Source organism: Plutella xylostella, chromosome 16 (assembly GCF_932276165.1).
Source record: "Plutella xylostella chromosome 16, ilPluXylo3.1, whole genome shotgun sequence".
NCBI classification, from domain to species: Eukaryota; Metazoa; Arthropoda; class Insecta; order Lepidoptera; family Plutellidae; genus Plutella; species Plutella xylostella.
The window spans coordinates 5,548,161-5,560,895 of record NC_063996.1 but is presented as its reverse complement, the minus strand read 5'-3'; the positions used below and the strand labels follow the sequence as shown (position 1 = coordinate 5,560,895).

At 39.9% G+C, this 12,735-nt stretch overlaps 1 protein-coding gene across 1 annotated transcript in view; it reads right to left on the bottom strand.

Annotated features, from left to right (window-relative positions):
* Window positions 1-1,298: 1,298 nt before the first annotated feature.
* LOC105384041 overlaps window positions 1,299-12,735 on the bottom strand; it is a 39,485-nt gene continuing 28,048 nt past the window's right edge. The window contains exons 2-8 of the mRNA XM_048626358.1: window positions 10,640-10,713; window positions 8,047-8,262; window positions 6,271-7,697; window positions 4,873-5,706; window positions 3,292-3,483; window positions 2,182-2,321; window positions 1,299-1,710 (exon numbers count right to left, since the gene is read on the bottom strand). Of these exons, the coding sequence (XP_048482315.1) occupies window positions 1,454-1,710; window positions 2,182-2,321; window positions 3,292-3,483; window positions 4,873-5,706; window positions 6,271-7,697; window positions 8,047-8,262 (3,066 nt within the window). The 5' untranslated portion in view covers window positions 10,640-10,713 and the 3' untranslated portion in view covers window positions 1,299-1,453. The remainder of the gene's footprint in view (window positions 1,711-2,181; window positions 2,322-3,291; window positions 3,484-4,872; window positions 5,707-6,270; window positions 7,698-8,046; window positions 8,263-10,639; window positions 10,714-12,735) is intronic.

Here is a 12,735-nt window from a genome sequence, read left to right as displayed (position 1 = left end):
TCAAATAGTGTATAACGAATCGTATATAGACCGAATGAGAAATTGAATGATATCATAAACTAGGTTTTGTTAAATCGTTTTAGAAAAACCATGGCGCAAGACAGTTTTAAATCGTTTTAAATAAAAATCAGTTTAGTCTTAAGAAACGTTTAGTAAAGCTGTGCTTAGGGGTTCTTTTCTGCAAGCCGCCCTTAATGTTTTACTCTTCTCGAGAACTTGTCATCCAAAACACAACATTCTTTTTAAAATAGGTACTTACATGAGTTAAGTATCTTCAATTAGGTACCAAAGACACAAAATACTTATTTCTTCAGGGTCGATACTGCATTTAATGCATAAGGTAAATACTCCAATTTCGGACCAATTCAATCCATAAAAAGCAACAAAAGTAATACAAAAACATTTATTTTTATTATACAGTAAAAATCACACTTATACAATGACATTGCACACAAAACACCAAGTTTAAAAACAGTTTACACACACTAAATAATTAATAAAAATATTGCACTTAGATTGCACAGTTACAAAGGTAAGTAAATTTAAAAAATGCATGGTAATAACAATAATTCTAAAACTATATTGCTTAATAGGTAATATTACGAAACGACGTTTAAAGTTTGTAGAAATTTTATTTTAGTTAAGAACCTAATTCTGAATACAATTTTATAATGCAGTGTACAAAAGAATGGCCTCTGATTAGAGAATTTATAGTAATATTTCATGTAAATTCATACTTTGATTAGTTATAATAATTAATTTAATATACTGTATTCGTTGTTTAACATGTTTTCTAAACATCATTTCGTATTTACATGCTAATACATACAAAATAAATATCGAACTTACTTATAGGTAAAAATATATTTTGACTTGAAAAAATATTGCACCTATGTACCTTATAATCGTGGTTATTAAATGTAAATATACCTAATATATATTACGTTTAGTCGTAATAATAATGATATTTATATAATTCTTAAAAGGTGGATGCTTTATTCCTTTTCTGGTTTTAGAAATCAAGAGCTAATTAAGTATGCATTAGACTTCACAAAATCCTAAATTATTAATTATAAAACATGATTGGAATAATAAATACATAATATATCATTGCGACGAGGTTACATTTATTTACAAAGTTTAGGAATATGCTGGTCACATAAAGTTGAGTTGAGTCAAAGTAACTTAAAATAATATTTTAATGATTAATATTTCATTATAAAGTCATATCAGGTAATAAATGAAAATGTGATGAAAAATATTTTAGACCATTTCGCCAATCATAAAATTTTAAAACATATTTGAAAAAGTTCCAGTTAGCACTTCATTATCATCATCATCATTACAGTCATATGCAATATCTCTTTACCTCCAATCCCAAATGCAATCAATTTATCTGTTACAAAAAAAACAAAGGACCAACCTTACACCCTACCACCTTAAATCCCGAATCTTACGGAAGATACCCAAGCGTATCTTCCAAGCTAGCGTTTCTGCTGAGTGGTCGATGGTCGAACATCCTGGCCAATGGGGGCGCGGCTCTGGGGGGCGCGGGGGGCAGCGGGGGTGCCCTCGGCCGGCGCCCCCCGCCCCCGGCTAGGGCGCGCACGTCCGTCCGTTGCGAGAGCCGCACATCTGCGAAGAGTGCCGCCATTTCTGCCGACTTCTTCACGCTGAGCGCGTCGTGGGAGCCGGCCCCAGTGCTCCTCACTGGAATAGGAGAGGAATTTGATGATAATATGGCATGTACGTTATGCTATGGGAGAACTATGGACCCGCTCTTAAAACTACATGATATATTTAGTGACCTGCAATTCCCGACCACTGGGTCATAAACCGCAGGCACTATACTGTCAGCTAGACAGAAGTCTGACATCAGGGATCCATGGAGCGGTGGATCTAGCTGCTGAAGCTAATGCCGCAGTAGGTACTCTAGGAGACTATAAGCCATAGAAAAGCGTCAAGTACCAAGTACCAGACTTTCTAGAAAAATTCTGGTATGAAAAATTTAAGCATCGTTTGGAGTCGAAGCCTCAGTCAAAGGCTAGTCTTTTAAACCACTCATCAAAATTTGAGATTTCAGAGGAGTGAACTTACAGGTTTCCTCATCCAGCTACGTGAATAAGATCTTCGGCGCTTTTTTATTGTAAAATTGAATATCCTCTGTATTAAAACCCTCACCAGTAAGCCTCTTCATGTTGCGGCTGCGCGTATCCCGGGCCCTGTTCTGCAGCAGCAGCTCGTAGTCCAGCGCCAGGTTGTCGGAGCTGCGCGCGCGCCGCCCGCGCTCCTCGCCGCCGCGCCGCCCCGTCGAACTGGATCTGAGGAGGTAGGTAAAAAGTTGATAAGTATGTTATCAGGGGAAAATAGGTATACAATTATGTTGCAGGAAAATGGGTTCTTCCAAAGAGCGGTTCGGTACTCTATCATCGCTGTTTTTCAAACAACCATTGCCAGTCAAACGCCGACTTGCAAAAAGGAACTTTAAGATTATTTCGGCTTTAAATCTATGTCTATCTCCTGCCCATATGGTCTGAAGTATCAGTCCAAGAGACTAAAATACATAATAATAATAATATGGCACGTACTTGACGATTTCATAAACATTACCTACGGTATCTATCACGCAGTGTGTGTATCACGAATACTGTCTACTTTAATCGATATGAGGTACGTAATTTTATAGGTGGGTCACTGGATTTTGTATGCGATATATTAGTTTCTAACGTTACCGATACGGGCGCTGATCAGGATATCATAGAAATTGCTATCGAATTACGCTATTGACTTGATACCTCCACTGTTTCCAACGGCCTAATACTCCAACCATCTATTATCCTCACCTGGTCCTCTGCTTCTCATACTGATCAGCGGCCTTCTTCAACCTCTCCGAGTAGACCTGCTGCGTGGGGCTGCGCAGGTACTCGAGGCTGCGTGACGTCACGGCGCGGGGACCTGCGCAGTAGCACTTGTTGCTGTCCGCGCAGCTCTCCGAGTCGCATTTAGGGAATATCCGGGAAATATCGTTCATTTTTTGAAACAGGTTTCTCTCAAGAAGCGCCATAATACTCTGTCGTCTTTGCCTTACACAAATACTACCGGCTAACTGTCTGAAGCCATCTGTCTAACTAAAATACTGAAGAATATCCTGCGCAAGGTAGCCATAGTAGTTGTAGCGTCTTACGGAGATTTACTGGCACGCAGTGGACGATTCCATAAACATTACCAGTTTCAAACGACGTCTATCGCCAGTTTAACGGCCTACTACTATTCCAATCATCTTGCTCTCACCTAGTCCTCTGCTTCTCATACTGGTCAGCGGCCTTCTTCAACCTCTCGGAGTAGACCTGCTGCGTGGGGCTGCGCAGGTACTCGAGGCTGCGTGACGTCACGGCACGCGGACCTGCGCAGTAGCACTTGTTGCTGTCCGCGCAGCTCTCAGAGTCGCAGGAGCAGTAGCTGAAGTCCGCGTCGTAAACCTCCCTGGAATTGAGGAAGAAATGCGTGAGAATGGATTTGGGTTGTGTGGAATAAAGAATTTGAGAAATGAAAAATGGGTTCACACTTGTCCGAAATGTTAAGAGAAGGTCCATTATTTATCATAATTTAGAGAACCTGGCAGCGTTACGTCATGAAGGTTACATTTTATACCTGTCGACTTCCTAAATTAAAAAGGGATTTGAAAAGGTTCCATCTCTCAATGTGCTTATTTACCTAAACCAAATATTTGAAAGTAGGTAGATGCAGCAGCATAGTAGGTTTATAAGATTATACCTACCTATAGCAAAATATGAAATCATACAACGTTGAGCTTTTTATACTAACTCGATTGCAGACGATCCTCTTATATCCACAAATTATAATTAGATATAAGTAGGTAATATGGCGATCCAGTAAATGTGCTTACTTTCATTAGTACATACAAATATGGATGGGCAAAGGTGTAAAGCAACAATCACGTTTTCAATCTAAATTATTAGTTGTATGTGTAGATAAACAATCTAAAAAACCGCTGACTTGCGACATTAAATTTAGTAAATACCTCTAATGTGCTACTTATTTAGCAAGTAAGTGCTCTTTAGCATAACAATTACGGAATAATTTAATTCATATATGGCCGCTATACCAGGTCAACGGATCAGTAATCAAAACTAAAAATCGCAATTTTTCTGCTACTACTATTTTGGCCATGGCCATAACCATTGCATTTTACATGACTAAATTGTAAAAAAAAAACGAGTACAAATGTGTATTATGATTATGACACTCACACTTGCAAACTTTACAAAATATATTTTACAGTGTGATAGTCTGTATATTTTCATACGTGTGTAGATTTTCTAACATCTAGGCGGAGATAATAATTTAATAATTCATCACTTCATAGATGAAGCACTAATACAAAATACCAGTAGTGACCATGACAAATAAAATATTTTCAATCGTTATTAACGAGCGCAGATGAAATATCTAACAAATTGCCACATTCTGAAATAATGAATTCAGAGTGAACTGTAAATATTTTTTTTTTAATTTGGCTCAGTCAGTGAGCGCTCGGCGCAGCCCGCGCACGCACGCTCTGATAACCACACACTCACACACATTTAATTTCTACAAGACACATGCCAACAAATAATTACCAGCCGTAAACAATAATAAACAAGGAAGAAATTCCTTTGAACATAACTACATCATCCGCCGGACCACCAATTAAATCCATACAATCACCTCGCTCGCGAGATGAGAATCTTCTATTAGAGTTAAATGAAATATAAAAAGAACTGGCAAAGGAAAGTGGAGAAATTTTGTGAGTCACCAACCTAAAAACTTGTAAAAGTAAATACCTATCGTTGTAATTATTTTGGAACTCACCTATTAGTGCAGTCCTTGCAGCTATTACTTTTGCCGAGGAGGCGTGTCTTGGACGAAGATTTCTTGAGTTCGGTGGCGGAGCAGTAGCATTTGTTTTTGCAGTTTCCTTTCAGTGAACAATAGCATCTGTCGACGCATCCATCCGATTCACACTCGGAGCACGATACGTAGCCGCTGGAGCTGTTTCTGTTCTGGCATCCTAGTCGGTTGCTCAACGTCAGGAAATCTGAATCTTCCGATGTAGAGGTTCTTTCACCTGGTCTGGACACTTTGCCATTGCGTTTGGAAACGTGGACTACCTTGTCACTTCGTTTGGAGTGTCTCTGCCTCATAGCCTGCCGCTTTGGAGGTGGTAGCGGGGGCTCCTTGGGCCGGAACTGGCGCAGGTCGTAGCTGGACGTGGACACCGAGCTCTCAGACGCCCGCGTCTTAGCGTTCGGCATAGTGTGCACATCGAAGGAGCCGAGTCGCTTCTGGTCGCCTTTCCTGATATCCTTGCCGAAAGGCATTCGGAACACCATCCGGAGACCGCTCGCGCCCTTGAATATCTTTCTCCGTCTGTTCTGGAAGGTGCTGTTTCTTCGCAATATCTTCTTCTTCTGCTTCTTCATTATGGCTTTACTGTGTTGGAATATCTCATCCTTCGTTAACGTTACGGCTAGTTTCAAAAGGAATTCCTTGTAAATCGGTTTGAGATCGTTGAACGACATTCCTTCGGCGTCGATGATGGCGCTGAGGATGTCGTCCATGGAGTGCAAGTTCTCCTGAACTTTGAATTCGTTAAAAAGTTCATTGAACCCGAGGGGTGAGCCTCCTCCCTTCTTTCCGTTGTTTCTGAAAACAATTAATGTGTTATTTAATAACAATCTCATAATGAAAACTTGTTAAAATACCTTTGAATAATTATAAAATATCTCAAGCTATTATGATAATAACGTGCTGGCTACGCAACGTTTTAACGAATGGTTTTCCAGGTAACATCTTACCCAATTGACTGATAGCTAACTAGTTTGATGCCACAATGTGTTTTAGAGAGACGGCAAAAAACTGCCGAGTGTTATACTGCACCGAGGAATGTTGCGGACGTGGGTGCCATTACGTGCATGCGATGTAAGTATGGAAACAGGCGAGTAAGTGGCATACTGCACTCATCTCTGGTTACTAAGCCATTTTCAATCTTACAGTATCCCCGCAGATGTGAAATGAAGTGGAAAATTAAAGCAACCGTAAACTGATTGAGATGTATACGATGTGTATGCAGCTATTTGTTAAAAAGGAAATGATATCTGAAAATTGATCTAACGCACTCGACCATTCAAGGTATTCGCTGCGTAAATGGTTGCAATTATATGAGCTAATTTGTCATTGATTCATAAGAAAGATGGGTTTTTCACATACCTGTGCCCGAGAGATTTGTACCGAGTCAGTCCCCCTGCGTTGAGAAAACTGCCTGATCTTGGTATCGCTACTTTCGTCAAGATATCTCCTGAGTCATTGATTGAGTTTCTCCCGCTGTGGTTTCTTTTTAGAGGATCTTTTGTTGGTGGGTCCGGTGGGGGCTCTGACGGTGGTTTAATAGGAATAGGAGGGGGAAGGTTCGGGGGCCTCTGTAAGCTTCTTCTTCTTTCTAGTTCTCTAAATAGTTCAATTTTCTCAGACACCTTGCTTCTCGTTGAGGATTCCCCGCTGCTTTGGGGCAACTTCTTAATTCTTAACAAGTCATTACTTGGGCCACTTATGGACTCTTTCGACAAAGACTTTTTGGACTTCTGTGTATCACTGCCACTAGTGTCGTTGTGGGTGATAGAGTCAAGTTTCGCTTTCACTTCCTCGACGGTGATTCGTTTGGGTTCGGCGGGAGGGATCGAGGGGGGTGGCGGCAAAAGCGGCTGACTCTCTGATAAAATATTTTTGGTTCTCTCTAGTTTTGGTTTCTCGTGGAACGACTCGCTTGCCGAAAACCCGTCGGCTCTGTCACTATCACCACTTTGCGATGACGTGCTCCGCTTCTTCCGAGGTGGTCTCACGGGGTGGGTGTCATGCGGCGATATGCTGCTGGTCACGCTCATACAACTCACTCCATTCCGATTCTTCAACTTCTTCTTTTCCGTGTGACTTTGCCGACTCATATGTGACATGAGAGATTTGTATAGCGTGGCCGCTATGACGATAGCGTCCTCCGAAGTCTGACATACAAACCCATGACACTCCAGTTGCTTGGCGACTCCGATCTTCCTCATCACGACAGCGAAAAGTGGTGAGTGTGAGTTTTCGTTGTTAGAGAGGATGTATTTTTTATCGGGAGGTTCTAGTGTTTTGAATAAAGCATGCCGGTCAATGTTATCAGGATCAGTGATTAGAGGAAGGAAGGCGTAGCTAGTGTCATTGTTTTCTTTCTCTGTTTGGACAATAAACTTTACTGCTGACCAGACGGCTATAGTGGGGAAAGGATTGAGTTGTTCCAAATCTCCTTTATCTCCCTTGTATCGGACTTTGAGTCCACTTTTAGAGATTTCTAGTCTGCCGGTCACGGCACTTTTATGGCGAAGGTTTCTTCTGTAGGCAAAGTACAGGTCTTTGAGAGGAGTTTGCAGTCCGCCCAGGCTGGTGACTTTACTTTGTAGTGGAGTGGATCCGAGGTAGTGTACGCTGAACACGTGGACTCCTATGTTCTCCGCTAAAGGGCGAGATTCGCCTGAAATATCCGCAAACATTCTCTCTATGCGATCTTGAACCGAATTGTTCATCTTATTGAGTTGCTTTCGAGTGTACATGTCTTCATCTTCGTAGATCGTAGTCGCTTTACTTTCACGGGTGGAGCTGACCTGGGGAGAGCATAAAATACAAATTTACCAACCGAAGTTTAATCAGGTCAGTTTAATAAAGTCTACAATTTATGGCTGCTGATCTATAAACATTATCATCCAAGAGAATGTAAAACTTGATTATCATAATCATTAAATTATACACAAGGCTACTTTGTAGCATTCGCTAATGAAAGGACTTGTAATTTGACTTATTCAGTGGCCTGAATAGATAATGTCGAACTCCGGCTTAAAAACAGTTGCCAAATTTTGCCTCCGAAACCCTCAAAACGTCCAAAATGTCGTACTTACACCCCTACAGAGAATAGAATAGTCAAAGACAAAAAATAGTCAAATAGAATGGTCAAACCTTGCTTTCCCTGCGTGTCTCGCTCATATGCAACCCGCACTGCGGCAGGCTGGTGGAAGAGCGGCTATCATCAAACAGGGCATCGATTTTGTGCTTGTACATGGAGAGTGAGGACACGCTGGGGGCGCGGGGGGTGCTGGGGGCGCGGGGGCGGGGCTCCTCGTCGCGGCCCAGGCGGAAGCCCCCCGGCCGCGCGTCACTGTCGCAGGTTACCATCTGGTGGTAGAGAGAGATGGGTATAGGTTTCGTTGTAAGGTCTGATGAAGACAGCTTAGGAATGTGAATTGATGATAAGGGTTGGGGGAAAGACATGGATATATTTGTAAACAGTTCTGCTACACAAGCGTATTGGTAACTATAACTAGGGTGAGAGCGGTGGTAGCTCAGTCGGGTAAGCGCCCACTTCTCACGCAAGAGATGCGGGTTCGAATCCCGGCGCTGACATGTACCAATGAGTTCTTTTAACTTAAGTACAATGTAAACCATCGCTCTTACGGTGAAGGAAAACATCGTGAGGAAACCTGCATATCTAGACTTAGCACATCTAGATATGTGAACCCACCAACCCGCAGTGGACCAGCGTGGTGGTAAATGGTCCAAGCTTAGGAAGGCAGTTTATACCTTGGGGATATGCACAAAGGTTCCACTCGAGAGAGCCAGGTGCAGGTACTTATACCCCCACAGAGAATAGAATAGAATAGGTCTGTATCAAATTCACAATCAATATCTATATTTTTAATTTATAAAACAAAACAGACAGCTGTTGTAACTGAACTTACTTGATATTTACCCATATTCAATGTTTCTTTATCTTACTGCATTTCAATATAAACTACTATAGCATAAATATTATTTTAAACTAAACGAAAGATCAAAATATAATGGATTCTGCCACACTTGCATTTCCCTAGTGGAGATTTCAAAAAGAAAGCAAACTCAAAATTTACATCCAACAATTTATGATCTGGTTTTTAACCGGTGCATCTGGCAATAATCTATTATACAATCTTTCTCTAACACATTACCAAATAGCTCTTATTAGCCCGAAAAGAAAGTAAAGCTATCAGTGATATAATTATTGATAAAATTCTCTCTTAGAATCTAATTAATTGGGGTTTTTAATTTGATTTCAAAGAATCTAAGTAGCTTTCTTTTAAGGAGCTTTTAGGTGGTTAATAGAAGAAATAATTTGCGTGTGGGCTTTGATAGATTATGTTAACTAATAACCAAATTGCTTTGCGAAAAGTATCAAATCTTACTAAAGTAATATTGTCCATTCAGTTATATACTTTTCTTGATTTATTCAATTTTATAATTTGCTCGCTTGTAATGAAAAAGTTTCACCCTCAAAATGCCGAAACCAAATATAAAGGTCCTAATTTTTTAAATCATTGAATTTTCTCATGTTGGTAATATTCTGATGCGGATATTGCATATTTTCGGTTTAGAAGTAATTTGGTGCTATGTTCCTGGAACATTTTCATTGCCCCATAATTTGCTATAACCCACAGAGTTTGTCAAGGTACCTACACAAGTGTACCTATAAATCTTCTTATGAATCCGACCGTATTATTAATGAGTGAGTATTTATTTATTCAGCATAGAAAAGCTTCATTGCACCTTAAGTATATTAATTATGATCTATTGATGATCATAACCCAATTACCTTTAAAGCGCGGCCGGCAGATGCCCAGTTATCCACGATCATGGGGGTCACTCTCTAAGACGAAACACGAAGTTCCGAAGCGCTGTTGCGCGAGCCACGACTCTACCTCCTTGTATTACACGTGCCGATTGCACGACAGCTCTCGTTCGTTTGTTTCTCGTCAGTATAGAGTAACCCCACATATCTCGGCCAACTTAACGGACCTCGAGTGTGCCAGTACACCAAATACCTGACCATACATTGACCGAACCTACACCTACAACATTGCACCTTATGACAAGGTACATTAGGATCATTGTGATAATAAACAAGGGTCATTTGAAGGTGGTATATGTTTAACAGGTTGTTGATGATGATCAAACATTAGAGAGTAAAAGTGGGGGTTATCTGGCCACCAAGTCTTATATTTGTAAGAATTTAAAGGGCATTTTGCTCAAATGCGGTACCAACACAAAAAGTTTAATCTTATGATGCACTCACGGATGATACGTGAGTTAAAAATTAGTAAATACTTAAATATGTATTTTTTAAAGATGAACCATGAAATTGGAATTACATAATAATATATTCATTATTACCGTGATTAAAATTTAATTACCGTTTCAGGCTAGAAAAAAACATTAATTCAATCAATTGAATACTATTACCATATCGTTATTTTATGTGAGGATGTAATGGACCAGTTCTAGTAACCTAAACTGGTGCAATTTCGTATGTCTAGACGGGAGGAGACAAATGGCTAGCTTTACTAGCTTCCGCCTTGTTAGCAGCAGTGTTGTAATAATTAACATAAGTTTAAAAGCCTAAACGGCGCCTTAAAACCTTATATAGAGACTATCATACAGATGTAACATAATACCTAATATATTATAACCATTAACACTTTTGCATATTATTATCCTCCGTGTTTGTGTAGGTAGTACTCACGTTTTTAATGTATTTGGGCTTCAGGCCCAATTATTGGAATCGCCCCTCTCCCCCCCGCCTTTCCACCGTGTCACCTGAAACAATTAAATTTATCTATAAGTATATACATATATAGTTAAAGAGATTATCGATTATCGAGACGCTGGAGGTGGTAGAGCATCCCCATGCAAAGGGAGGATCCTCCGACCAGGCCGAGTGGTGTGGCCTGGCGGGCAGCTGCCCGACGGTTAGCGTTGGGGATTTCTATATATTGCAGAGTAGGTGAGAAACTTCGAATGCGCGATGTAGGATTTTCATAGTAATTTGCGTAGTTCCCATACATCTTCTCTGTATTGCGTTCCGCGCGCCATCTGTTGATCTTCGTCTGAACTAGTGGCTAGGAGTCCGCCACAAGTATTTTAGCACTAGATTTTCCATCAGACAACAATGAGTTGCTGGTGGGTGAAACATATAGTATAATAATACATAATAATTATTGTCGTATCACACGCATGTTAGTATGCTTACTACAGACCCCTGTATAAGGAGTTTAGTTTTTCCGTAGCTTCAAAGCGATACTCTAACCTTGTTGTATTAAGCGGGCCGATCGCGTGACAATTTTTATTCGTTCATTCGACAATTCTGATATACAGGGTGTTGCAAAGGGGGTATACTAAGCCGAAATCTAATATCGGTATATCTAATCCCGAAACTTAAATCAGAATTGGAAAATTCGCGAAAAAAACATTCATTTTCCATAGAAACTTTGTTGGTCACGTGACTTTTTACTACAGAGAATGTTTTTTTTTGCGAATTTTGAAATTCTGATTTCGGTTTCGTGCTTAGATATACCATGCTGCACATGTAAGTTTCGGCTTAGTATATCCTTTTTGCAACACCCTGTATAAAATATAGACTAGGTACACATTTCATAGCCCTTTTTTAAGATAAGGGCACAAAACCACAACACTCATCCTTTCATCGCATATCAGAATATTAAAGGACATACACGGGATATATTGAGGCCATCAAATACTTAAATGACGAGGTGTCACAGTATCGCATTTCCTTTCACAACAGAAACCACAATTTGATGGCACAAAATAAGGCCATCATCCTCATTATTTTTTTTATATCACCTAGATGTTTTTTTCTTTTATTTGAAGTCGTTTTTTAAATTAGTCTAATTTTGATTTATATATATTTGTATCAATGCCATTGGGGCGTTAATATTGTTCTTATACATATTTGCAATTTAAAGAACGCATTCTACACATATCCGCCTAATTTCAGCTCAGTCAGCCTAGCTCTCGAGTAAGCTGGAGCAGCAAGCCTGGGTGTTCATGTTGCAATAGCAGAGATTGGCGCAAACACATTGATACATTTTACTGGATTTAAACCCAAGTCTCATTTTAGGGAAACCGGCGGCAGTAGTTTACTTTATGTATAGAGTTACCACTACTCTAATAATTTATATTATAATTTATTGGTACTTATTTATACATAGTATTATAATTTTTTTCATCAAAATAGTAATAAATTTTCATCGAATTACCAGTTACATAAGCTTTAGATCCTTTAAACATAATAAATCCTTAACCAATGACGTAAAGTCTATAAATCTGTAAGATAGCGGTGGTTGCTTTCACTTTTCTGTTTAGTCATTTACATATTCACTTAATTAGATCTCGATGGATAGTTATATTGTTAAAAACAAGAATTCTAAAATAATGAAAATGTTTCAGTGATATTAATAATATAGGAGCGGTGGTAGCTCAGTCGGGTGAGCGCCCGCTTCTCAATCAAGAGATGCGGGTTCGAATCCCGGCGCTGACATGTACCAATGAGTTCTTTTAACTTAAGTACAATGTATACCATCGCTCTTACGGTGAAGGAAAACATCGTGAGGAAACCGGCATATCTAGATCTAGCACATCTAGATATGTGAACCCACCAACCCGCAGTGGACCAGCGTGGTGGGAAATGGTCCAAGCTTAGGAAGGCAGTTTAGACCTTGGGGATATGCACAAAGGTTCCACTCGAGAGAGCCAGGTGCAGGTACTTACACCCCCACAGAGAATAGAATAGAATAGAATAGAATAGAATAGAATAGAATA